This window comes from Corvus cornix, chromosome 3 (assembly GCF_000738735.6).
Source record: "Corvus cornix cornix isolate S_Up_H32 chromosome 3, ASM73873v5, whole genome shotgun sequence".
NCBI lineage: Eukaryota > Metazoa > Chordata > Aves > Passeriformes > Corvidae > Corvus > Corvus cornix.
In genome coordinates this window covers 104,057,173-104,084,942 of record NC_047056.1, presented here as the reverse complement: position 1 = coordinate 104,084,942, position 27,770 = coordinate 104,057,173, and the positions used below count along the sequence as shown (strand labels likewise).

The 27,770-nt window shown below is 40.4% G+C and overlaps 2 protein-coding genes across 5 annotated transcripts in view; one reads left to right on the top strand and one right to left on the bottom strand.

Moving 5' to 3' along the window:
* SMC6 (structural maintenance of chromosomes 6) overlaps window positions 1–907 on the top strand; it is a 39,613-nt gene extending 38,706 nt beyond the window's left edge. For all 3 annotated transcript variants that reach the window (XM_039568403.1, XM_010393289.4, XM_010393288.4), the window contains exon 28: window positions 468–907. In XM_039568403.1, coding sequence (XP_039424337.1) covers window positions 468–576 — 109 coding nt within the window. In that variant the 3' untranslated portion in view covers window positions 577–907. The remainder of the gene's footprint in view (window positions 1–467) is intronic.
* Window positions 908–6,324: 5,417 nt separating this feature from the next.
* VSNL1 (visinin like 1) overlaps window positions 6,325–27,770 on the bottom strand; it is an 87,039-nt gene continuing 65,593 nt past the window's right edge. For both annotated transcript variants that reach the window (XM_039568760.1, XM_039568761.1), the window contains exons 3-4: window positions 8,259–8,474; window positions 6,325–7,366 (exon numbers count right to left, since the gene is read on the bottom strand). In XM_039568760.1, coding sequence (XP_039424694.1) covers window positions 7,169–7,366; window positions 8,259–8,474 — 414 coding nt within the window. In that variant the 3' untranslated portion in view covers window positions 6,325–7,168. The remainder of the gene's footprint in view (window positions 7,367–8,258; window positions 8,475–27,770) is intronic.

Sequence of the window (27,770 nt, the reverse complement as noted above, 5' to 3'; positions counted from 1 at the left end):
AAATACGGGAGCAACTTCAGGAAAAATCCATTTAGGATAATCAGTGAAGAAGCCTGACTAAATGTGTGCTTAATAACTTTGCTCATTCTTAGTACAATGTGATTGATTACATGTGTGTATAGTGTGTGCTACTTCAGGATCTGTAAGGCAAGTCCTTATTTGTATTCCATCATATGTTCATTTGGAGGTTTTCGTAAAAGAACATTTTCTCTAATTAAGGCTGTCTAATTGTTAGAAATCACATGATTGAAATGACTGCTTGTCTTTACCTCAAGCTTTTACTGAAGTCAGGGTCCAGGATCAGTTCAGTGAAGTCCAAACTTCGCCCCATGTTACTGTTTTTTAAGACTGTCAAAGGAAAAAGATGGAGTTATTCAAAGGAAAATATGTAATGTAAAGAATTAAATGGAAATACTAAAATTTGTGGAGAAGAAACACTGTTTAAATGATGCATCCTTTATTTTTAGCTCTCTGCCTATGAGTCCCCATATTCGAATCCTCCGCATGCCAGACCCTCCAAGAGACCAAAGAACATTGAATTTCCAAAATAGGAATAACAGAGATGAAGATCAATAAGTATCTCTGTATGAATATGGTATAATATTGAAGACAAATGTAGAATAATATGTGTAAAATTATTGCTTCCTGATGCTGAAAAAGATGATGATTTGTTAGATAGTCTCAGGAAGATATTTCTGTATTGTTATTAATAATTTTTTAAAGGATTACTGTGTGCACAGAACAAGAATAAGCACAGTTTGGATGAGGAGAAAATTTTGAATGTTCTGTTGATATTTTTAGCTACCAACTATAGAATTTTTTTATCTGTTACTCTGTTTTTTCTTCTTGAAAAATGAAATATATTTTGTATAACTATGAAGTAATATTTTAATAAACCGTTTGAACTAATACTTGTGGTAATGTTTTAGTGTCTCTACACACTTAAATTAGCATTAAGTTAAAAATATCTTCTTCCTAGCTATGCTTTATTTCTTAAATGTGTGCTAATTAATACATGCAGTAAAATGTGTTTCATTTATTTTCCAGTGAAACCACAGTAGCTGAACATGAGAAACTATTAGAACTTATAGTTTCATAATTAGAAAAGGGAAAAATTTATTTGTAGTATGTTATCTTGGTGGGAAAAAAAGTCCTTTCATTCCTTTCCTAAAGAGTATGAGTGTCTTTGGACATGAGCTTACAAAACCTAGCAAGCTGTGTCATTATAAACCTAGTTTCTTAGTTCCAGTAGACTAGTTCTTGCACACTCTTGAGTTCCAAGGTATAGAATAAGTCTCTAAATGTTCATTTTATTATGATAAACTAAATAGACACAAGTCTTTCCAATATATGGGAAGGAAGTAGAGTAAGAATTTTGGGAAATAATACGGTAACTTTTGTACAGCATTGTAGCCCTGTGTTTTGTTGGGTCTCCCTGCCTTTCCTCCCCTCCCACATCTCCCTGGGACTAGAGCACTTAAACTTGATATATTTAGATATTGCAAGCATTTATTGGGGTTAAGAGGGAGAAAGAAGAACCAGATTTTTCAAAGTCCCTCAAATTAACCTTTTTTTCTCTCCTGTTCTTTTTTTCTCCAGGAACTTGAAATTGTTGGCAGCTCTTCAAAAAAAATCATTTTTTAGAGTCCAGCTGCTTTTCTTTTTTGTTGTTGTTTTGGAGGATTTTTTATTGTTGTTTGATGTTACGCAGCTACAAAAGCCATTGAGACTACTCAGAGAAAAACATTCAGCAGTTTCTGCACTTTTTTAGTGAATAGAAGTTCCTCAATAAAACCTTATTACAGTGTAAGTTTTAACTTGACTTTGTACCTTAATTTGTTTTCAGTCACAGCACAGTATTAAACTTCTATGTTTCTTTAAAATATGGAAGCTAGGTAAGAGTTGAAGGAAATACACTTCGTAGAATCATAGAACCATAAAAAATGGTGAGTTGGAAGGGACCCATCAGCTCGATGATGTTCCCAGTTGATCTCTGGCAAGTTGAAGTCCCTCATAAGGAGAACAGCAGTTAAGCTGGAAGTGTCCCTTAGTTCCTCAGAGAACCATTTGTCAGTGTCATCGTCCTGGCCAGGAGGTCTGTAGTAGACTCCTAAGATGACACCTACATTTTTTGTGTGTCCTTTGATTCTTACTTAGAGACTTTCAATGGTGCCATTGCCAGCTGTGGGCTCCATACATTACATCCCTTCCGTGACGTACAGTGCTACCCCATTCCACATCTGCCCTGCCCATCCCTCTGAACCTGTAACCATCCAACAGACCACTCCAATCGTAGGACTTATCCCACACAGTGTCACTTAGTCAGTGATATCAAATCTCTGGGACTGGGCCAAAGGCTTGAGATGGTCTTGTTTGTTCCTCATGCTGTGTGCATTAGTGTAGAAACATTTTGGGTGTGGTGCTTTGCAGCCAACAAACCTGAAGGAGATGGAGGGATCCCATTAGTGCTCATTTTCTCAAGTTCTGGCACACCATCCCATTGCTCCCCACTGGTAAGCCTGGTTTTGTCCCTTTCCCCCTTCCAAGCTGGTTTAAAGTTCTGTCAGTGAGCCCTGGTGGCTCCTGTGCTAGTTTCCTCTCTGAGACAGGTGCATCTCATCAGGTGTCTGTAGAGCAGGTGTTGAATAGATCATCCCATGGTAAAAAAACCAATTTTGTTTTTGCTTACATCAGCCTTGGAGCCATGTGTTGACCTGGTGGATCTGCCTATTCCTGTCAATATTATTCCTTGTTACCAAAAGGATTGTGGGAATTGCTACATGTGCTTCTGATCTTTCAACCTTCAACCCAAGGCCCTCAAGTCTCTTTTGATTGCCCTCAGAATTCTCTTTGTTGTTTTGTCGCTGCCACTTAGAACAACCAATAGTGTATGGTAATCAGAGGGCCTTAATAGACTGGAGAGTTTTCCAGTAATGTTTCTTATTTGTGCCCCTGGAAGTCATCAGAATTCCCTGTGAGGTGAGTCTGGTCTGCATATCAGGCCCTCCATTCCCCTTAAAAGGGAGTTTCCTATTACAGCTACCCTTCTTTTCCTGTTAACAGAGGAGGTCTTGATGTGGTGTGCAGGAGGTGTTGCTTTAGGAGGCCCCTCTGTCCCAGAAGGACCTTCGCCCACCTCATCAATTGTCTGGCCTTTTTCCAGAGCCTCATGCCTGTTGTAGAAAGTTCCAGTCCTACTTGTTTTCAGAAGGAGGAGGAACCTCCTCCTGGTATGTGGAGTGACCTGCTTCCAGCCTTTGTCTTGGACAGACCCTTGACTAAAACCCCTTCACTAATTACTGTGCAGGGTTCTGAGTCCACCTGCTTCTCCACTACAATGGAGGTTTGAGACTCCTGAGAATCTTGAGACTGTGGCATCTCTGTAAATAACCTATCTCTTGCTTTTTCACTCAAATACTACGCAGCCTGTTCACTTCCTCCTGTAGCCCCTTCACCTGGACACAGCTCCTCAACCACAGCACACCTTCTGGGGCTGAAGGGATCTTTTTGTGCTCTTCACCGATGCTGACTCTGTTTGCCTCTATTGGCAGACCTCGGAACACCCAGGGTAAGAGGCAGACTCCTGGCAGCTGTGAGGAGGTTACTGACAAAAGAGGACGTGGGATTTTTGCTGATGTGTGTGGTGCAAGAAACAGTGGCCACTGACTGAAGTGGGGAGGTTCTGGCTGAGTTAACCAGGAGGAGGGATTGTTCATGATGAAGATAAGAGGCATTTGAGCATGTTATGCAAACAGGCTGTAAAATCTGTGTCCTTGGAAGTTTTTGGAGTCTATTGAATAGACTCCTGCATCTCCTTCAAGCAGGAAGCTGGGCAAGAGATCTAGGAAGTTCCTTACCAACATGAACAATTCTATAATCCTGTAATTCAAGGTACTTACACCTTTAGAATTATGTGAAGATACTGGGGGGCACCTTGTAAATTGCATACTTGGCAAAACTTGTCTGGAACCAGCAGGTCAAGGGACGTGATTCTACCACTCTGCAGTTGTGAGATCCCAGCTGGAGTACTGCATCCATGTCTGGTGTCCTCAGCGTAGCAAGTGCATGGACCTGTTGGAGCAGGTTCAGAGGAGGCCACAAAGATGCTCCAAGGGCTGGAGCACCTCTGCTGTGGAGACAAACTGAGAGTTGTGTCTGTTGAGCCTGGAGAAGGCTCCAGAAAGACCTCATAGCACCTTCCAGTACTTAAAAGGGCTACAAGAGAGCTGAAGGGGGACATTCTGCAAGGTTTGGTGTGACAGGACAAGGATGAGCAACTTTAAACTGACAGATAATAGATTTAGATTAGATATTAGGAATAAATTCTTTATTGTGAAGGTGATGAGATGCTGGAATAGGTTGCCCAAAGAAGTTATGGACATCCCATCTCTGGAAGTGCTCAAGATCAGGCGGGATGGGGCCCTGGGCAACCTGTTTTAGTAGAAGGTGTCCCTGCAGGGGGGCTGGAACTGGATCATCTTTAAGGTCCCTTCCAACCTAAACCATTCTTTGATTCTAGGACATGATCATGAGCCACATGTTTAGCTTGACTTGATTTTATGATGAATTTGGAGTATTTTTCAGACAGATGATAGAATGGCATTGCATTATTTATCCTGATTTTCTTCAGCATCCAAAAAAAAAAAAAAAGGCAAGAGTGCAGAGGCAGTAAAGAGTAAAGCATTTATCCTCATTAGTACTTCTGTAATGAGTTGTGTGGAGAAAAAAGCTTAAGGAAAATTAGTGCATTCCTACTGAGCTAACGCTTCAGCTTTCTCCCAAGGTTTTACAGACCTACTTGAAATACTGGAGGAGGTGGCAACAATTCTGGTCTTTGGTTCAAATCAGTACATTGTATCTAATCTACCCTGTACTTGATGAGGATATGTTCCTGACTGTATAATTATTGTAAGCATATTTTCATGGTGGAGGATTAATTCTGAATAAGCAATTACTGAAGCCCTTGCATGGATGCACTTATTTTTGCAGTGATCCTACTAAGGTCTCAAAACTATCATATGCCTGGTTCTTTTAATATAGAGTTTGCTATAGGGGCTGTCTAGAGAGAAGATTGCAGTGCTGACATTAAGTTTTTGAATTTGACTGTGTTTGAGTTGTCAGCCATTTTGGATGGCAGTGCATTGCTTAATGCTGCACTGAAGTAAATGGAGCCTGTCCAGCCTGTCCATAACTTCAAGGTTCAGGGAAACATCGAATGAGGTATTGCTTCTCATACATGTAAACCAGAGGCAGCAAATCTGAGAAGTATTCATTGTGGGCATATCATTCTCAGAAGTATGTAGTTTCTAGAATGTGTGTTTTAAGTTACGGCCAAATGCATGAATTATATCCCTCCCTAATTTGCTAAGACCTGTGTAGTCTAAGTAGAATTCTGGTATTAGAAAATGCAGTAGATATTTCTCCTTTTGCTGTTTGTTTGGAATACGAAGCAAAAATGAGAGGATGGCTGTGGTTGTGGCAGCAATTGATTCTATGATCCTCCCCACAACAGCTCTTAGCAAACTGTGTAAAACTGGTTTTTGTTGCTTGTTTTCTTTTCCCTTTAATTTTAAGATGAGCTTCACTTTTTAAATTTGAAAATACAGAGAATGATTTGGTTTGTGTCATGTTTTATTGTTTGATTTTTAGCTATTAAAAGTACGGTCTCATTTCTTCATAAGGTAAGAAAGAAATATCAAACATGCAATTGTAGGATGTTCAGATTGCTTTTTTTTTTTTTTAAATCCAGCAAGCAACTAACTGTTTAAAGCGTCAGGGAAATGGGGCATAGGAAAGTTTTATCTGCAATTTCTGCAGTCTGATAGTTCTTCAGTCTTTCCCAAGGGTGTGTAGAACTTGTCACAGGATAGAGAGAAACTTGATTTGTGCACATAGAATTGTGGAAGAAGTTGATTCTCCTCACTATCCCTCCTTTATCATCATACTTCATGCTTAATTTATCAGTAGTGATTTTTAACAACATGTCTGTTTATATTAAACACAGAGTAGTTTAGTGTCATATGGTAAGAGGAAAGTCTCTTACTTCAGGAGGGAAATACACTTAAAAACCAGGTTTAGGCCAAGAAAATAAGCTGTATTTGACCTGCACAGCTTAAAAAGCAGCACGGGTCTAGTAGGTGTGCTGGTAAATCTTAGCAATAGCATCTTACAGCATCAACAGCTGCTCCATCCCTAAATACAAGAACTACAACTTTTGGTTTTGTATAATATGACTCTTCTAGTGAGTGAGTGCAAAGTAGTTTTTTTCTTCATGCTTCAATAATGAAATACATATTTCCCAGTGTACAGTGAAAGATAATTAAAGAGATTTAACTTTTTTTTTTTTTTATTACCATGCTGAAGACATGAAATAAGAATTAGGGGAAAAGGTCAAATGTTATAAATTTATTTTGTGACATATATATTGCAACCTCTGTGGAAGCTTTTGAAAATTCTGGCAAAGATCAATACACTTCCAATAAAACCTTTAAACTTGCAATAAAACAATATTTTAAACATTATATATATATATATTTATATATATTCTTAATTAAAGGGTTAATTTTATCAGGATTTTCTTTTTTTTAATATACTGCATTCCTCTGACATAGCTCTTTCCAGATTGAAGGGATGCAAATGAGGTAAGAATTAAGGCAAACCTAAAAGGCATGCAAATGAAGTACATTTATATCCACTGACAATACAAGCACGTGTGGATCAGACTCGGGAGCCGAGGAGCTCTTCACTTCTGTCTGTCCAGTACTACTTTACAGCAGAATGGTGACATGATTTATAATAAACAGTTAACATTACCATGGGAATTCAGTGTCACTAACATTACTCAGTCTAGGAGACACAGAGCTAGCATCAGTAAAACATGAACAATAAATAATATAATTCACTGCAGCACAGGCCTGCTGCACAGGCTTCAGAGGAAGAGGATTGTTATGAAATGACATTGCACACATCACGTTGTGGCAGTTTATTTTTATAATATATACTTTTAAAATTCTTTAGCAAATGACATTCTCATGCACACAAGTGTTTCAAACACAAGAAGCAAGTCCATTTATAGGTAGTCCAAGCAAATTTTTGTGTGTGTGGAAATAGCTGCAAACTGAATGGAACATTAAACTTCTGTGCAGTCTATGACGCGTCGTACATCAGCTCATTTTTGAATGTCACACTGCAGGAGTAATACAATGGACGGATCACTCTTTGCAGCTTCTTTGAACTCATCCAGTGTGATCTGATCGTCTTTGTTCTTATCCATCTTACTGAAGATCTTGTCTACCCGCTGCTCAGGCGTCAGACCATCCTCGTTCATTTTCATCATTATCACAGTGCCCACCATTTTGTAGATGGCCTTTGGAAAGAAACCAAATGGAAAATTCAGCATGAAATTCAATCTAATTTTTTTATGTGATATTCTAACAACAAAATGATTGCAAAGATTTTTTTGGTTGGTTTTTTTTTGGGTTTTTTTTCAAAATCCAGTGTCCAGAGACTTAAAACAAGGAGGAATATATTTTACTTTGTTTAGATGTAGGTTTATTTTGCTTACATTTTGCAGCCCAGAATGAATTTCTTTGTCTTCCTGTAAAACTCTTGTGACTTACTCTCTCGATCAATTGTTTAGTTGAAATATTTCACATAAATTCTGAATAATTAATTTTAGAAGTCATCACCTTTAAATAGGTTTCTGTGTGTACATGTGGGCACAATCTGATGTTAACTACTGTGTCAAGTTGCCAGCAGATGATGAAGGAGGTGAACTTTATCCTTCCTCTTATATGTTGTGGTCATCTTAAAGCCCATCTGTGAGAGCACACTTAAAATAGTGTGTTGTTATCCCTGTAAATTTCTGTAATCATCTGAAGTTAATCTCCAGTAAGGCTTCAGCGACTTGAGCTACAGTCCAGTAATTTCATGGGTGTCAAATGACTTTGAGATTGGCTTTGTAAATCCTGTGCCAGGCTGTTCTTATGGTTAATCCATTCATCGGGGAAAAAAAAAAATCTCTGGATATTTAAAAGCTTATATGCACATATGTACTCTTTGCAATTCTCCAAGATTACATCTATTAACATGTTAGTGTGCTTGTACCACTTGGGCACCAGTCAGTGCAGGATTAATGTGTGCACTGTGCATTTAATGTACTGTACAGCCTCTGGTGAGCCTAAAATCTCAACTCTGTGTGAAGAAGGAATCAAATTTTATTAATGTTGTGATGTTTTTGAATGTCATATGGATCTCACCTCTATAATTTCCAGCATTTCCACTCTTGTAATTTTACCATCACCATCCAAGTCGTACATGTTGAAGGCCCAGTTCAGCTTTTGCTCAAAACTGCCTCGTGAGGTGATGGACAGGGCACAAATGAACTCTCTGAAGTCGATAGTCCCATCTCCGTTTTTATCAAAGGTTCGGAAGGCATGCTGGGCAAACTTAGAAGCATCTCCATATGGAAAGAACTGCAAAATAAAATAATATATAGAACTGCGTAAATGCAAAGGAGAGAGCTGTATACCTGCCTGCAAAACACCAAAGTGAGACATTTATGAAGAGTGGCTGATGAGCTTTGTGGGAAACTGAGGATCTGCAGTGTAAGGTTCCCTAACAGTTACACTGGAATAATTATTAAAAACTTATTTCTACAAAAATCTCTCAGGTTTCCACAAGCCATAACAGAAATATATATAAAGCTGCTTGAAAGCTAAATTAACTAGGTGAATCTTAAGTTGGTTGTAAATGGCAGATTGTGTGTAATGTTCTCTGACTATGAAATACAGCAGCCAGGGTGCATTCTAAGAGAATTTTAACTAGCCCTTGACATGTTGCAACCAAGTATATGCGTGGGATTGTTGTTATATAACTTCATTTATTTAAAAAAAAAAAAAAAAGCCACACATAACATAAAAACCCCTTATGAACATATGTTCTGTTCTGCCAACCAGCACTCAAGTACATGAGAAGAGAGACTCAGTTAAACGATACAGTGCAATGCTTTTCATGTTTAATATCCATTAGCAGTGAACACTAACTGACTGTAGCTTCACAAAATATTTGAAATGACCATAACATGTAGGTTTTCAGCTGATATATTTTCCCCTCAGGAAGTATATGGTTTAAGACATTTGAGCCGGTAGTTGTTCTTTCTGTGGGCCAGGCTCAAGAAAACACACCCCTAAAGAAAGGGGGTTTTAAACCAGTGCTGAAGTCCTATTGCAGTGCTGGGACCATACACAAACAATGTTTGTTTCTATATTCCCAGCAAAACTTCATGGAGGTTTTCCTGCTCCTAAAATATAAACATGTGTTACTCCTCATGGGAGAGCCAGCTTATTTTGTGCTTTTAAAAATTCCAATTCTTAGTAAGTACTGCATTTATAATGTAAGTTTGAAGGAAGGTCTTCAGTGGCAGCTTAAGTGGGGCTGCATTTTACAATTTTCCATTTCCCCATCCAGAGCTGTGTCTTGGCTTAAAAATGCAAAACTGAGAGCTCAGCCAGCTGCTTGCACTATGTGGCTGTGTGGGTCATGTCAGGAGCCACTGCTGTGTTGCCACAGGGGTCCCAGCCTGAAAGTGTTCTTTCAACTTTCCGTTTTCCTTGATACCAGCTTTTCAGACACCATTGTAGATAGCATTTGCGTTGCTGAATAGGACTGCTAGAATTGCTTCTCTGGCTCAGTAGCATTACAGTCATTGCAAAATCCTCCTTTTCACCCCAAAAGAGAGAGCAGGGTTAAATTTTGCCCAACTCCATCCATTCACAATATTTCCCTGTTGTTAATTACTCCTAAAGGGGTAAAAATTGCTGTATTATCCCAGAAGTGGTATCAAATATGCCTGTCTCACTTCCCAAGTACCTTTTTGGGAAGATATTTGAATATGCTGTGGAGGCATCAAGTGAGCAGGATGCCGCACCAACTCCAATGGTAATTTATTCAGGTTAATATCTCTGTTGAAGTTGTGATTTTCTCACTTGGCTTTGTAAGGGTGAGCATCTGCCCACTGCTTCTACACCCCTTCTCCAATAGCTGAAAGAGCATTTGGTATTGTCTCCTCCTGAAAATGTAACCTCTGTGCCTGTACTCAACCCTAGCCCTGTTTCTGTTTTAATAATCAAAACTGATAGAGCTGTAAATACCTCGAGATACTGCTGCAGCCTTCTGTACTTTCTGCTCTTTGGTCTTTAAATATGATCATGATTGGGCTCATCAACAGATACAAAGATATTTGGGTTCTCTGATACAACTCAGGATTGCAGTGACTGCAGTTACCAGACTTTGCTCAATTGTTCTTCTAGTGACAGCCTCAACTTTTTGTCAAAGCAAAGAGAGCTCCCTCCATGGGAAGACTCCTTGGGCTCACAGCCCTGCATTCAGGGTCAGAACAAAGATTGTGAATGTTATCCAAAACTTGAATGTTATTTGCATGTTATCAAAAATCCTCACTGCTTCCTCTTCTCCGTGATCTACCTCCCCCTCCAACTCGTGTACCAGCTGCAAATGTTAACATAGGTGATATTTAATTTTATGTGTATGTATAAATCAATGTACACTTCTCCAATCCACTGCTGAGAGGTTAAGAAATGGCTCTCATGGCCTGTATTTCACCATGAATTCCATGTCCCCCACCTTTTATTCTTGAGAGTCTGCTGGCTGTTCAAAGCTGAAAGGACAAATCTTTTGCTTTTTAAATCGGTGCTGATGACTATCCTGTGATGTACGTGTTACAGAATGAAACACTTCAAAATTTTACGGTCTTCCAAGTATTTTTGCTTGGAACTGACTGTTGCTGAGGATGCTGCCTGATCTCTGTTCCTATGACTGTCACTCTACAGTCTCTGTAAAAGAAAGGTAAATAGCTGGAGGGAACTGGGACTCTTCTTTTCACTGCCCATAAAGCCAAAACACAGGTGAATGGTGCAAACATACTGGTGAGACCAAAGAACTAAATTACAATGAAAAAGCACACCTACCCAAAAAGGGAAGAAGTGTCAGACACCCAAAAACATGTAAGAGTCCAAAAACAAAGAGGGGAATTGGGATGGGTTAGTGGCTGGAGATGATGAAGACCATTTTTAAGTTATTCTGGAACATATTTTTTGGTCTCCCACTGGAGAAGCATCAGCAAGCTGTGACTACCTCTTTGCTGGTCACACCATTAGCCTCATGTAGCAGGAAAAAAAATATCCTTCTAATTTTTTTATCACAGACAAGTCCATGATTTTTTCTCTTCTGAGGTGAAGAAGACAGTGGCACTGCTCAGAGCTAAGCCTTGGCCTTTACAGCCTCGTACGGAACTGTTACCTTTTCTTAAATTTTTTTTTTCTATTTGTCTTCCTGTAGGGAGCAAAAGCAGTAAAAGGTCATTTAGGGACTGAAGGCACTGTTCTCCAGTCTGTACCTGCCGATTTGTATTATTTTTAGCTCAGAACAACTCAAAAACATTGTCAAAACTTGTTTAAGAACCTACTTGAAGATTTCCATTGGCCTGTTTTGAAACTATTAATAAATAAGACATGAAGTAAAAGAAAACTAAAACAATTACAGAGCAAAAGAAGCCAGCTCTGGTAAAACATTTTTTGACTATTGAAATACAGTTAGGCCTTAGCCAAGTATAAAGGCACAGGCTTTAAATACTTTCAGAGCAGTCTAAGCCAAGTGGTGTAACAAAGTGGCAATGGGAGACAGGGATCTCTGGAAGACAAACACCCACTTTTTGTCAGAGGGAATATGAGGAGGGTGGTTTAGTCTGCCTCCGGCATGAGCTCAGTGAATATTTCAGAAAAAAGTAAAGAAACACAACTGGGATTTTCAGGTACGCCTTCAGCCTTCAGTGTTCTCTGCAAACCCTTGACCAGGTGATCAACCTACATATGAAAGCAACAACCTACCACTGAAAAGGACACTCTATGCACCAGCATCGTCTCCTGATTTACCCTTTTCATCTAAAAATCAAGACAAAATATACCAGCCAGTTCCATGGGTGACCCAACACTGTTCATTCCTTTGTTTCTGCTTCTCTAGTCTCATCTAGTGAAAGGTCTCTCTGGTCTAGAGAAAGGCATACCTGCCCAATCCAGGAGGTTGGAACTAGATGATCTTTAAGGTCCCTTTCAACCCAAACCATTCTAGGATTCATCTCTTGCTTGGTCTGTGTATTTTCTAACCAGTTAGATCAATATGCTGGGGTGTGGACAAAATGTTATCTCTGCAGTCAGCTGCCAATTAGGAAATGAAAAAGGAAGATTAAAAAAATTCCCTTAATCTGCTTCTAAATTTTGTATGAGAGGATTATCATTCAAGCAATCCTGGAATCAGAATATCTAGCGAATAACACCTACAAATTGTACATAATCCTCGGAGAAACTGGTCAAATACCTGGAAATATTTATCTACTTGGCTGCAGCTGCTTTAGCCTCTTTGAAGTGATGCTGTTCACAGGCAACTCAGTGATCAATTAATTCAGATCATCTTTGGGAGGGAATTATTGCAAAAGCATAAAGCATATGCTAAAGCATATGGCTAAAACTTTACCATATGGCTAAAACATAAAGAAAAAAAATGCAAAATCAACTTCCCCAAAATTCCCCAGTGATTGGGAGGGGTTGGGAAACAAAAGATCTCTCCATCCAGCCCCATAGGATGGGGTGGAGTGAACCTATAGACTGGCCTGAGTGGTGCTTTGTTTTCCATGTGATATTTTATCATGGGATATTGAGATGCATTTCTATTAAAACAGAAATTCTGCTATAAAATAGAGAAAAGCAGAATTACACTAGTGTACAGAAAGCAGGGCACACTGCCTACACATGCCCAGGTGACAACTTGGTCACTGATGTAAGGTCACAGCTTCCAGAGCTGGGATGGGAGCTGGAGCACAGCACAGGAAGTGGGAAAGCAGAAGATTGCACAGGGCTTCTTAACCTCAGGCTTGGAGAAGAGGGAAGAAGCAGCTGCTGATTCCCCTGTCAGAGGAGATGCCCCCTTTGGGGCTCAGCACTACCAGCTCCTGAAGGAGAGAAGGGAATGAGGGGGCACAGCCAGTGCAAGAAGCAGCACAAGCGTTGTCAAGGGGCAGCAAATAAAAACAAGCCAAGCATTAAACAATTGATGCTGTTAGGCTTTAGGAAGGATTTACTTACCCTTCTTACCTGCTTTATTAGGGTTTTATTTTATAAGTCTGCTAGGCATCCAGGTTAAGTTTGTCAATGGAGAACATGAGCACTTTGAGAATAAGAATGTTTGGCTGCTTTTGGAAGCTCAGACAGGTATTTTTTAACAGCAAACTCTTAAAGTTGAACCCAGATGCTGATAGCTGCTAGTCTAGCCTGGTCTTACAGCTCCTCAGAACCAAGGTCACTGGGGAGGATGCCTGTGATGATGGGGAGCAAGTTGCTCCTCGATTTTCCAAGAAGATGAAGTTCTGGGTTCCTGCCAGCAGCACAAACACAGAAGTTGATGGGATAAGAAAAAAGATTACTCTTTAGTTGTCTCCTTTAGAAATAAAATAATTGAAAGTTACTACAATGCACTGTACTCTTGTACTTCATATGTTATGGCATGAGAAGGAGAAGAGGTGTCCAGGCTGTGACTGTCAGGACCTGTCAGGAAGGCTGTGCCACTCTGGTACCAGGGTGACCTGCAGGGCTGTAGCCTGTCCCTGCCACCACCTCTTTGTTAAAAAATGAAAACTAATGTAACAAGGACATAACCAGGGCAGCACAAAAACACACAGCCACGCATCTGTCCTTGTTCTGGAAGAGATCTGACTGCTGCACTCTCCAGCACATCTGCAGTGTAAGGTAGAAATAGCCCACATAGGAAACTGCCTCCAGCCGCCTGGCTTCAGCCTGCCAGAGGGTCCCAAGGAGTGGGCACCATCCGCAGATGTGGGTCTGTAGGTCTAGCAGCAGCTGAGCCACGGGGCTGAGTCTGTGGAGAAGATAACCTTGTGAACTACCAAAGACCAGTCTAAATGTCTCTTTGGATCCAGGACTTGGGTCTCAATGTGTAAATCTGTGAGCTGTCCCCACCTCAGAGGTGCACTGGGAGGGTAAATACAGAAGCTTTGTGATAATTTCAGATGCTGCAGCAGTGGAAGTCACAGAGCTGGCAAGAACTGGGGAGAGCTGCCAAACCTCATGGATGTTTGCTCATGTCTCTGCTCAGCAGCTTTAATGCTGTGAACACGTGTGCATGCAGAGACACATGGGGAGGCTTATAAACAGCTTAGTTCTTTACATAAAGAAAAAGTATTTAGATGAGGCAAGAAATGTAAATTCTTCTGTTCACCTGTAAAATTCACAACTTGTACAGGCTGAAGTGGGATCAGCAAAGAGTTTGTGTCTCACCCAGACCTCCAAAGACTGCAACTAGCCCTTACATTATGGTTAAGGACTAAACTGCTCTGTCCTGCAGGTGTTTCTAAACACCATAGAAATGCTAATTTGAAGAACATGGAGAAGTAATAGTTGAGAATTTAGGAGCTGACCATGAATTATCAATACCAGTTCCTGGCAATTGCATGAGGCATGAATTAAGAGACCAGAGAACAAGCACAACCACAGACTAAGATAAATGGAGACTAAAAATCAAGAATAAACCAAGAGATTGGAGGAAGATGGATAGGAAAATAGAATCCATGCTTCTTCTTCACAAACACCCATCTGGCAGAGTCTACCTCTAAAAAAACATTCAACTTGAAAAGTTAATCTTTATATTCACGTTTGTGGGGAATTAGTCATTAACTAGCAGGAAATGAATCGATTTTCAATCCCAGCTTTTCTCTGATTAGATTTGGACAATAAGAAACTTAATTGAGCTGTGGTAGTGCTATAGGTCAATACACTAGCAGCTCAGCTATTACTCAGTGCTAACAATAAAAAAAAAAAAAAATCAGGGAGAGTTCATGTCAAAACAATTAGTATTGCTAGTGCTTAATGCCACAACTATCACTGATTAAATGTTATTTCTCTTTGATCTTCCTTAACTGAGCAGCAGCACTGGAACACTTTATTTATTTTCAGTTTGGCACAGTCTTCCACTACCCCAAGGTCAGCGACAGCACAGGGCTATCAGGATCCTGCTGTATTGTGGCTATGTCCCAGCCTAATTACAGCTTCCTTTTCCTTGACACTGTGTTATCTCTCTAGGAATCTGGGAACATACCAAATGCAGAATACACTGGGATGTTTCCTTGGTTTTTTTCCCCTCCTTTTTTTTCTTGCTCTAGTAAAGATCATCTGACTTCTTCTCATTTCTGAAAGAGACTTTATTTTCCCATTGAGTTTTAGTTCCCAAGGTTCAGAGTATTAACCTGAATGCTATGCCTGCTGTGTTGTGAAGCCCTTAGTGCAAATTTCCCAAAAGAACAGGACTACAGAAGCATCAGTAAGTGACATTTCCAGCCAAAAAGGGATTTGAAACACGAGTCACTAAAGTCTGAGACAACCATCTCATGAATATACAGATGGAACTGCAGAAAAAATACTTGTGCCTGAAATATCTGATTGTCTCATATACTTATGTAATGTGTACTCCTAAAATTCATCTACATATGGAGTTGTTATAGCCCGGTACTTCAGAAAGGAAAATGCAGAAAGAGAAGGAAAATGGCTGTAGCTGGGCCTTTCAGAGAACTGATACTTCCCAAAAGGGAGGAGAGGTAAGGGAATGGAACGGACCCCGAAGTCAAAGGGGAGAGTTGGGAAGGATGGCAGCAATAGTGGCAGTAGTTGATATAATAGAGAAGAGGCAGGTGGGCAACATCTTGGTGTGGTCATTTTTTCCCTGCTGTCCCTAGGTATATCCTATTGACTTTTATTTTCAGTGCTGAGTTTGAAAGCAATCCAGCAGCTCACAGAGGAGCTGTACTGAAATGAGGTTTTGAATCATTTAAAATCAGGCCTGCATTTTAAACTGCTCCGAGGTCTGTCTCAAAGCTTTTCCTCTGCAATGAAGCTGAGAGCAGACAGGTTTGCAGGCATCCTTCTGAAAATTCTGTACAGCCTTACCTATGAGATTCATCCCTCTGTAACTCTTCCAATTCTGTTCTTATTGATACTTATAACAAAAAAGGCTCTTTTACCACAGTACAGTTTTAAGAAGACAGCTTTCCAAGATAATGTATTTTCTTCCATATCTATCCTTCTCTAATAACATAAACCCTTTCAAAGGTCAGTGCCAAGACTTACAAGCCCAACAGGATACAAAAACCTTGAAATACCAGCCTTCTGGTGCAAAGAATCATGCATCTATAGATACATATATCTATATATACCTAGAGAATCTATATCTGTATACCTATAGAGAAACATTCCTCAAGGGGGTGGACTAAATGAGTTCTTATTTAGAAATGAGACAATACTGTTGAACTCACTGATGTCCAAAAAACCCACTTTTATTTACGTGAAGCATTGTGCACATTTGCAGTTCCCCATGGATAACTACTATTATTGCTGTTATTGATAGTCACAGTATCTGGGAATCTTGGTTGAGCAGCATTTGGACAACACCTAAACCTCAACATGTAAGAAAGAGGAAAAGACAGAGCAAGGAGGCTGGAAGACTTTTATTTGTGACTAGAAAGGATTTTCACAAGGGTGGGAAAGAAGGCAGGCATGGTGCAACCCATTGGGTCACCTTCTGGGAATTAAGAAGCTGTACAGGCAGGTCTAGAACAAATCACAGGGATTCAAACAATTGCAGCTCCCAGGTACACTGCCTCCTTGGCTTCAGACTCACAGAGCAGATCCCCTAATGGGAAGGGGTCTTGAACAAAGACCTTCAAAGGATGTCTGAAATAATAAAAAGGAGCATCACTCTCTTGTTCCTTGTCTAAAATGGTGCAAGAAGGGAAAATCCTCATAATATACAATTTATTTTTTCTATCAGTTGTGTTCTTTTCTCTCTTGTAGAAAGAGATGTAGAGAACCTCCCTTTGGGCCATATGGACAACTGCTTTCACACAGAGATGCCATCTCCCTGCACATGCTGTTGCTGGGCTGGTACTGGCTGTGGTCAGCCAGTGGAGACAAAAGTGGGTATTGATACTAGTGATACTCAGTACTAGATGGTTCCCAAAGGTGTCTCCTTTTTAGGGAAAAGGCCAGATAATAAAGACAGTATCATCACACAGAATCTAGTTCCTCCCAGATTTTATCCCAATCAACTCCAATCAGCTCTTGGGGGATGCAGATTTTTGTGATATTCCATTAACTGGATCTTTGGAGAGGGAAAATTACCCACATATTCTGTTTCCTTGGAAGGGTAACTTTGTATTATCTCCTTCCAGTGGGTTTTCTATGGGTTTAGCCCCTCTTCCAGTTATCAGACACGATCACAAGGGCTCATTTTAGGGAAATCCATAAACCTATTACTATAAACTGGAACATGCTGCCTTTTGGCTTAAAGCACTGCAAGTGAGAGGCAAGATTGCCTCCTCTCCTGCATTTGCCTACTGATGTAACCTTAAATCCTTCAGTGCATGGCAACTTTGAATTTCAGCTCCTTTTTCCCATGATTAAACTACCACTGATGGAAAAAACTATGAGTAGAGTAACCTTTTCTGTTACAGAAAAGTCAACCAGTTATGGGCTTACCTGCCTCTTGGTTCCTTCAAAATCTTGTAATTATTCATATACTTAGTCTGCAAGAAACTTAACACTAGAATGCAGTAAGACCATAAAAAGGGATAGTAAAAGATAAATTCTAAAATCTTTAGAGAATGAGTTACCTTCAATTAAAAATTATCTTTTTCTAAAAAGTGAGAAAAACTATGCTCACAAAAAAAGCATCAATATGCATGCTTTAAAAGAAAGCTACTATCCATGCCCATTCTTCCAACACCAGGATATCTCATGGCATGCACTATTTGACATCATTACAGTGATTGAAGTTTCAATAACACAATTAGGAGTCATCTGAAAGGAGACACAACAAAAAGCACTTAAGCAGTACACTTCCCTGATGTTGATTCTTTGCTGCTTTATTTATCACAGAAGCTTAGTGTAGCTACATGTTTTCCTTTGGATTAAGTTTCCCTCTGTGCACCAGACCAGCTGAAGACCCCCACACCACTTCAGTTGTGCATAAAATTCTGAGCCTGACAAATGTAAAACTGACATCTTCACTGGAGTGGTGAATGAAATTTCATTTCAACATCAGATCTATATAAAATTTTCCCATCAGCTACAAAAAAAAAAAAAAAATCTCTAAAATCTTAGAAGTCCAACTAAATAAAATTGCAAGTAGCAAAATACAAGATCTATTCATAGGTATGGCAAAGCGTAACTAGAGGGATGTATCATAATCAACGTTTCCCATTAACGAACATTACCTCAAAAACATGCTCAAAAATGTAGAGTGATGCAATTTGAACTGCCCAGCACTGTAATTATAGTAACTATCTCACACTGGGGAGCAACTTTTACTTTTTCATGCTAATTAACGAATATGAGTAATAGATCTGAGTTCCCCCCCCCCCACCACCAAGTGTTCTGGTAAACGTGTTAAATGAATCAGATTGCAGGGTTTCATGAATACACAACAACAGCTAATCAGTCCTCAGCAAGCACACAAGAATACAATAAAAATAATAATGGCAAAAACAGTACAGTAGTGAGGTGAGAACTCAAAGGAGGTTTGATTAGTCACATGTGCCTTCAGAGAAGTTCATTCTCTTATCTTGTGAGAGCAGTACCCTGTATCATTCTTAATATTCTTGTACCCCAGAGTCAACAAAGATGATTAAAATGGTGTATAGACATTAATAGTTGAACAATAAACTGTGTAATTGTGGCCAACCTATTACACTACCAACTGCTTTCCAAAAGGATTCTAGTTTGTGCTTGCCAAGAGGGAGCCTCCCAGGAACACTGTTCTTGGTGAAGCCAGTTCCCAAAGCATCCTTTTAAAGTTTACAGCTGGGGGATACAGGCCAGTTCCCAGCATCCACAAGTTCTTTCATATCTCCTCCGTGAGTTGATTGCATATAATGCTCTCTAGAGACAAGTTGTTTCTAGAGGCACAGTAACAACACAGATTTTATATTTACTTGATAGACTCACATTTCGCACCAGATGTAATTAAGGATAAAATATAATGGGCTAATTCTAGTAAGGTGTTAAATTCTCAAACAAATGAAAAATATCAAAACCAAAGTCACAAGAAGATGAGAATTAAACAAGAAAGCATTCTCTCAATTGTCTGCTGTTACCACAGAGGTAACAGGTAGGCCTCTTCTCCAGCATAGGGACTCTTCTGAATTTCCTCCTCTATTGCATTCCTTTCTCAACACACTCCTATCTTAGAGTTTTCTTGATGATCAAAGGATTTTAGAGGTCAAAGACTCTAAACATTTAATAATCCGTTTGCAAGAGGCATTCAATGAACAACCACTCTCTTATGGCAGCTGTCTCTAGATTGCAACGAGTTTCACAGAGACACCCTGCGACATCTTTAAAAATATATGACAGGGCTGGCACTTCAACTCCTTTAGAGATCATGTTCTTATAAAAATAGGGCAAGCTCCCCCTTCTTATAGCATGAGATCTTTATGGAGAGGTGGCAACATCTTCATAACTAAAGTTACAAGCAGATTGCCTCGTAAAGAAATCCCAAAATTCTTTTTATCTTTTTTCAGTGACATTCAAACACCTGAGGGTGACATATGCCCAGGAAATGACCTTCTACAAACCAGCCAGTCTCTGAGGAAGTAACAAATACTGACTGAACAAGAAACACAGGAGAATTGTGTCCAGTCCATGTTAAACAATAGGAGAGAAGAAACTTTAAATATGGACAGGACATGCCTAGAGAAAAACAATAGCCTACCAAGCTGGTGGGTGCCAATCCTTTTTAGTGCTGTCAAAATACAGACAAGCTTATCTGCCAGGCTGGGGTCTAGGGTCCAACTAGAAATCACAACACTGGCACTTCCTGCTGCACCTGGGATGGAGCTCAGAGGATACCTAGTCCAGCTGTCAGGGCAGATTGAGCAGCATCATCTGTTATGACCCTGGGAAGAGACAGTGCATGAGAAAGAAGGCAAAATCCTAAACCACAGCTCCAGAGCTCTCAAATTCAACATTTTAAGCACTCACCCAAGAAGACACCATTAGCAGTTAGGAGCAGTATTTTGGGTTGTTCAAGTACACTGGAGAGAGAATTCTCTGAAATTTATGAATGTCAGTCAGGGAGTGCTTTCTGAGGTAACTCTGCTCTTCTTTTCTTACAAGGTGTTGGCAAGAGCCTGCACCTCCACTAGCTTAGTCTCTCCTCTTAGAATATGAGCAGACTGCCAACTCTTTGGAAGCTCCCAGAGCTGAATGATATTTTCACAGAAGTCTTCCAGCTGGAGACTCCTTGTGTCAAGGTTTTGGCTCTCATCATTTGGGAAACAGTGAGCGTACACTCAAAGCAAGCACTGAAAAAGGTAGATTTTTCACAGCTGTCTGGATTATTCATGAAGAAAATTGTCTAAATTCAATCTAAATAAAGCCCCGCTGGCAGAGAGAGGTGGTCTCAAATTTAATCACTTCTACCTGCTGTCAGCATCAATACTTTTTCCAGCCCTACCCTAAAAAATGTTATATCTGGCTTCTCATATTCCCTACATTTATGACACCCTCTCAGCTGTGGAAAAGTCCTTATATCCAACTGGTGCCACAGGACCTACCCTCATCTGGGAATATACCATCTTTTCTTCTAGTAGCACTGTTTGCCAAAAAAATATTTTTGTGAGTTGATGTGTTTAAATGGTTTGTCCCATTTAGCCCAACAAACACCAATTCAATGCTCATTGCTCAGTGGAGAGAGATGCTGCAATTTAGTGGGGTGATAAATCCCAAGGTGGGTAATAAAGCCCAACAGCAGGCATGACCCAAATCCCATTCCAGGTGAGAACTTTGTGATTTCTTGGGCTGAATAGATGAATATCTCAGTGAAGTCTAAGATTTTAATTCTCAACTGAAATATAAAGTGCTGTTTCCTCATTCTGTCTTAAACTGATGATGTACCTATAGCCCTTCCAGATTTACCAATAAACAAGACAGTCCTGTTGCATGTCCAGTAACATGCATAAATATCTGCAATTTACAACTACCTAGTCCAAGTGCTGATCTAAAATTACAGGCAGAGAAAGGGATAGTGTGGTGCTGAAGCTCGATTGGCATGCCAATTTGAGGCCACAGCATCATGTGTTTGAGACCTGTCATGAAGCTGAAATACAAGTGAAGCTGTCACAGCAATGCAATGACAGCACAACTCAGCATGCTCATGAAGTGACTAAAATCCAGGACGACTGCCGAGCCAAGGGGAAAAAAAGCTGGTTTTTTCCTACCCTGTGTGCATAAATAGGAAAGATCTGGTTGTGTTGTCCTGTGAGAACACTGAGATGTCAGTCTAAAGCAACAACTAACATGAGCTATAATTATGGAGTGGAAGAATGTGTTGACTTTTCAACTGAAATGTATCCTTGGCTGTTTCTCTTGCTGCAGCAGAGTTGTGTTTTCACAAGAGGGCAATGTACATTTTCTAGTCACAGCAAACCCGTTTGTGCTTTTCCCCTGACAGATATCAACATTCCCATTGTCTCAGGAGAGACAACAATCTGCAGATGCAGCCAGCTATACCAATTTGTAAGATGTGTACTTAATAACAGGTTTTCAATTTAAAAAAGAGCTGTTTTCACACCTACAGAACTCTGAGTGATCCCAAAGTGCTTTGCTGGCATCAATCTAATCCCACAGCCTGCACACATGGGTGGACACCAGAGAACCTGCAAAGCCAAGCAACAAAACAAACGAGCTTGTGAGATCGCACATAAATAAGCCATCTACCAGCTTTTATACCTGACCTATCACCTTATTACTTTTTGGGTCCATCTGCTTGGGGCTATCAGGTGAAAACAGCATGGAATTAGTTTTACATAGGGTTTAGGAAAACTCAAATTCCCAGATAAAGGATCATCCTGCATTTGCAGACTGAGTCTCCAGCGAAGCACAGCCTGTATAACACATACCAGGAACACCAGGGTGGCTGCCCATGTGTTGCTATCAAACAGCACATGAACAATATGCCCAGCACTGATGCCAGAAGGTGCAAAGCTCATTGTTTCAGTGCAAATCAGTTATGCAACATACAGACATCAGTTACACAACAGACAGACATTGGGAGGAGCCACCTGTTATTCACACTGAGTGGTGTGGAAGCACATAACTCTCCCCAGGAAGACTACTGAGAAGTCCAAACACAACTACAAGAAACAGCATTTTTTTGAATTTGGATATTGGAAAGAATTATCACATCTGAATCATCTACAGCTCTCAAGCCATGAAAGTAAATACCACAATACTGAGAGGGCAGGCAAATTTCTGGCTGCTCTGAATAGCCCAGGAATTACAGTTTCCATGTCAAGCAGGTGAGATCTTGGTTTCCAAATACTTTGGATCATGCATCTGATCTTCTTCCAAATTCTCCATGGAAAGGTTGGTTTTTGGTTTTAGGCATTAGAAACAAACACCAAGGCCAACTGATGAGCTAAGAGGCTTTTATGTCTGTGTTATGTTTCTGAACAAGTCCCAGCCACTTACTTAGTCATTTACATTTGAATACTGTGCCACTCGTTGCTTTCTATCGCACTGTTTAATGCCAGATTTTCAGCTTTACTTAAATATTGTCCGAAGGTGAGGAAGAGTATCAAGTGTGAAGGACCTTCCAGGAGCTCTCACAGTGGGGGGCCAGTTTCATACCATCTCAGCATCTGATGCTGCTCAACACTTCTGGGCTGCTAAAAGCTAGGCAGCATCCCAAGAAGCTTCAGGGAATTGGCAGAGCTCTGGGGCCCTGCAAATAGTGACCATTTTCACTGGAAACAGTTACAACACACGAAGGAAGGTTCCCCCATGTTCCTTAGCTTGCATCAAAATCCTGTGGGCATGTCCTCCCCCGCCTAGCGAGCGGATGCAAGGAGGCTACAGCACGGCTGTACCTTCAAAAGCCCCTTCCACTATCATCTCTTTTCAGTTTAACTTGAAACGATAAAAGCAATTTAATCTTTCCTGTGTTCATCTTGAAGGTTTTTTTCTAAATATATTTTGACAGCAGAAATAAAGACAAAGTTTTAATAGAACTAACTGAACCACAAACTGAATTATGTATTTCCATTTCAGGAGACAACCTTGCTGCTAATAACATCACTCTCCCTCCAAAAGCATGCATGACAAAATTCAAAGCATTTCTCTGTTCCTTCACGGCGTTTGGTGTCTGGCAGTAGCTATGCAGCACAGAGAGCTGCCTCTTACACGTGTATGTGTCATGTGTCTCACTCGCTTTGTCCGGGAGCTGGGGTGGGACCATCTGAATTGCTGAACCAGTCTGTCTGGAAAATTTGTATGCTAGCGGATTGAAATGCAACTGAACTCTGGCAACATCCCTGCTTTGGATCTCTGCCTAGAACCTTTATTTCTTCAGTGTTCTCTGGAAACATGCAGCAGCTGCAGGCGTTCTGTAGGACCCCCACACCAGCAATCTCCCCCCAGAATGGAAGCAGGGTCTAAACTGTACTGACAGCCTGGAGCATCTTAATTTTTCAACACTGGATTCTTTATTTGGTTCCCATCTTACAGAAACAATAGCAGTCACCAAGCAGCTTACTAAACCAGGGTCAAATCCTGAATAGATGCCCTGCTCACAGATTTGTTCTTAATTAGGCAAACAACCTCTGAAATCACCAAAAGTGCCAATCAAATAAAGGCACATTTTATTTTGTGACCACAAGGAAAGAGGTTGAAAGAATTTACATCGGCTGCTAAGTGTATGCTCTAATGACCACCACTGGATGTTTGGTAGTGACCTAGATATAGAAAACTTTGATCTCCTGGTTTCTTATCCAATTTCTAGATAACCAGAATAACCAGAATGAATAAAAATTAGGATGGGCAGAAACTGTGTGTGATATAAGAAAGAGAACCATGAAACACCGATCCCAGACATTTCACCAACTAAAGTAGGCAGACACTGGTAAACATGATTAATAAGAGCAAGCCAGGAAACAGCATTACATTTCAAAGAAGTCTAGGGGTGAATAGCTAGAGGAAATGAGATACAAAGTCTTTCACATGTAGGTCACCACTTTTAATGCAGCTCTGCTCATAGCAAACTCCAGTCATTAATATCTGACAGCTGTCTGGCAGCCATGTAGAATGAGATGGTGGTCTTTGTTTAATTGCTACTGGTATCTGCAAAATATAACTTATCAACAGAACTGCAATGCTGTGAAAAGTCTAAGCAGGAAGGTCAAGGACTGACTGGGCTTTGACAGAGGATCTCTACCCCCTTACCAAAAAGCTTCATTTCCTATTTGTGTCAATCTGATATATCTCAAGGGTAATAAATCTTTGTGGGTGAACAGAGGATAAAGAGAGCAAAAAACAGTTCAAAGAGAGCTGTGGTAACTCTGCTGCCTTGAACTCAGACCAAGGCCCAGCTCCCCAGCTGGTGGTTCCACTGAAGTGCCAGCACACCACCAGTCCACACTGGCCCAGGCCTGCTTCCTGCTCCTTCCAACAAGAGCAGCACAAAGCCAGGACCAGCAGATGCGAGGGCAGACACATGGAGCCAGGGAACGAGAGAAGAGAGCAAACCATGGCCACAAAAAAGAGACTGAGAAGGAAGAAGGTGCTCTGAACAAACCTAGAGGATAACAGTGCAGAAGATGACCTTAGTATGGACCCACATGGAACTAGTTTTCACATCTCGGTCCAGTAAGAATTTAGGATGTGCACTGTTGGTCCCACTCTGTCTCTCAAAGGGGTTACAGAGGACACCAGGGGCTGCAGAAACAGCCTGGCTACATATCACTGACCCACCCCTCAGCTCAGGGTCCCTGTCAGAGTCACAGCAACTTGCCAGTCAAGAAGCATAGTGTGGGGAGAGGTTGAAGTTGAAATTCACATGATTGGAATAAAGGGTCCAGCCATAAATGATGAGTAAACAGAAGTCTTTATTGCTGCCTTTTCAAAGCCTTTTCTTTACAGTAAGAGAAAGGTCTGAATTTCCAAAGCCCATGTGAAATACATAACATTCACCTCAGGAAATGAGAGAAGAGATTATTTTACAGCTTGCAAGACAAATTCGCCCAATTGCATATCAAAACAGAAAGCTATGATTTCTATGTTTAACTAAAAAAATAATATTATTTAGTTTTGTGGGTTTTTTTAGTAAAGACCAGGTTTAAAAATTCAACTTTGATTCGTAAGAGCAAATTGTGATTTTTTTCTCTTTTTCACTAATGCCTTTGTTTTTTGGACAAACTTTATCTCACTTTATCTGTCCCAAACCCAGGTGTCCCACCTCAGCTAGCTATCAAGCTTCTCTCAACAGTGACTGAAGAGAAGCAGTCACCTCCAACAGGAGATTGTTCTTCTTAAACTAGGAGGATGTTTGGAATAGGTAGGATGAACTCTCCTCTCAGGTGGTGGTTGCTGGAGATGCCCAAGGTATACCTAGTTTAGACTCCAACATGACAAAGTTAAATAAGTTGACCACAATCTTTTGTAACCTGGAGGGACTCTTCAAGCATTTTATGGATATTTTGAATGGATATTTTGGGCTCTGTCTTGACCAGTGTGCTCTTGATGCTATTATATAAAGCACAGTACTTTCACAAGTAATAGTCAGATTGTCTGAAGGTTGCTTGTGAAAATGACACATCAAGTATGTGTTGAAAAAGAATAGTAGAGAGCTAAAAATGATGGGTGTATATGCTTCTTCTTCACAGTTACCAGTGCTGTTTAAACTGCTCAGAATAAGAAACATGCCAAAAAGGGAGTCATGGGTTTTGTTTGGATTTTTTTAAAGTGTTTTCTTTTTAAAACTCCTCCACTTGCTTTTGGAACTGTGTACATGACATTCAAGAGTCACATTTGCAAGTATTTGCATTCAGCAATATCTTACAAAAAACAGTACTCTTTCATATCACATTGTACATTCTATACTGATCACTCACATGGCCTCTCCAGCAGTGACACAGGGACAGACTTCTTAACAGAACTGGTTTTTTTCATTGAATATTTTCACTGAGTGAAAAAATAAACGATGCAGAAATGTATTGAGGTAGAATAACCCCCTCCCCAGGTGAGTCCCCACTTTCCACGCTAACTCTTCATAGTACTCTCCAAACAGCTATCCATCAGGCTGGAAGGTAACCACTAGATGGTGGTGGTGGATGCCACACATGGGGTACCTGGCATTTCTTGGTTGGCTTTCTCACAAGAAACACTTGGGCACACCGTGCAGACCTCCACTGTGCTGTAAATCAGACATTATCCTGGGTTGCACCCCAAGCAGGAGCCAAGTGCTTTAACTTGATACAGGCTGTTGTATCACTGTCAAAAGCTGCATAATGGAAAGTCTTAAAACTTTGGAAAAATGTTGTGCCCGGTGTGAAACAACTGAACACTGCAGGACGTTGACAAAAACAAAAATGAGGAAAGCGGGAGTTTCTCCAGACTTCATTTAAAATAATCACACTCTGCCCCATCATGCTACAGCTGCCTTTGTCGAATTTAGGTCCTTAATTGGCAGTGGAAACCTTTTTGCTTTCTCTCTTATGGAATTTACATGTTCTGCTGCTCTTCCTTCAAGCAATGTAATTAAAAAGCCTGCTTAGCATAATTAATTTGCAAACAGGTTGGATGAAATGGGATTATATCCCAAAGGCTTTTTCAGCATTAAGTGGAACTACTTCAAGTATACTTTAATCTAGCGTCTCCTGTATATAAATTTCTTGCATTTTGCATTTTAAAAGTGCTTCATTTTGAAAGGTGCTACAACTGGCAGCCCCATTCTGACTTGTGCTGCTGATATGGACCTAGATTATACAGCTCATTCTGCAAACCTTGTCCCCAGAGCACCCAGTCCCTGAGCAGAGGGAGGCTGTGTAGTCAAGAGCTCCTCCATGTTGAGGAGTTTTTTCTGAAAACAACTTATCTTCCTCAAAAGTCCTCACTCCAACCTGATGTGAAACAGCAACATGGCATTTTAGATGTTAACAGGAATATTAAAATCAGTCCTGCACAGCCAACCAGAGGAATGCTGAGGGAACGGGGAAGGAGGAAAACCTTCCCACAGGGAGCAGCTGGGACCTCTGCAGCTGTCATTCCCCTCGGAGAGCTGTTCTGCCGCCTGCACCAAGACTTGGCATTATTCCTCCCTCATTTGTAGGCTTCATTTTAGGTTGGGTTTTTTGTTTTGTTTTGGGGTTTTTTGTTTGTTTGTTCTTTTTTGTGGTTGTTATTTTGGGGTTTTTTGTTTTGTTTTGGGTTTATATTTTTTTTAACTGAGAACCTGTCCCCTTCACTCTACAATGGAGAGATTTCAGCTCCCTTGCATGACAAACTCATTTCCAAAGAGTGACAATAAATCAATCATTTATGGCATTAACATCTTAACTCTAGAGACTTTTAATTCCAATACAATCACCAGTACCTGGTAAAAACAGGCAAATGGTAAGCCCTACCACCCCAAACCTCATTTAAAGCTTATCATCCCAGATTAGAAACAAAGAAGATTATTTCAGTGATCTAACCTGAGAAAAGATCATTCGGGTAGTTTTACAAAGAGGGAAGTACACTTGTGATGTGACAGTAATGGACAAGTGATGCAGTAAAGAGTCCAGTCCCCTTCATCACAATCTTTCAACCACTTGAATTTACATGGAGACTGACAGAGTTGGTCTGTCAATTCAAGGCAAAAGG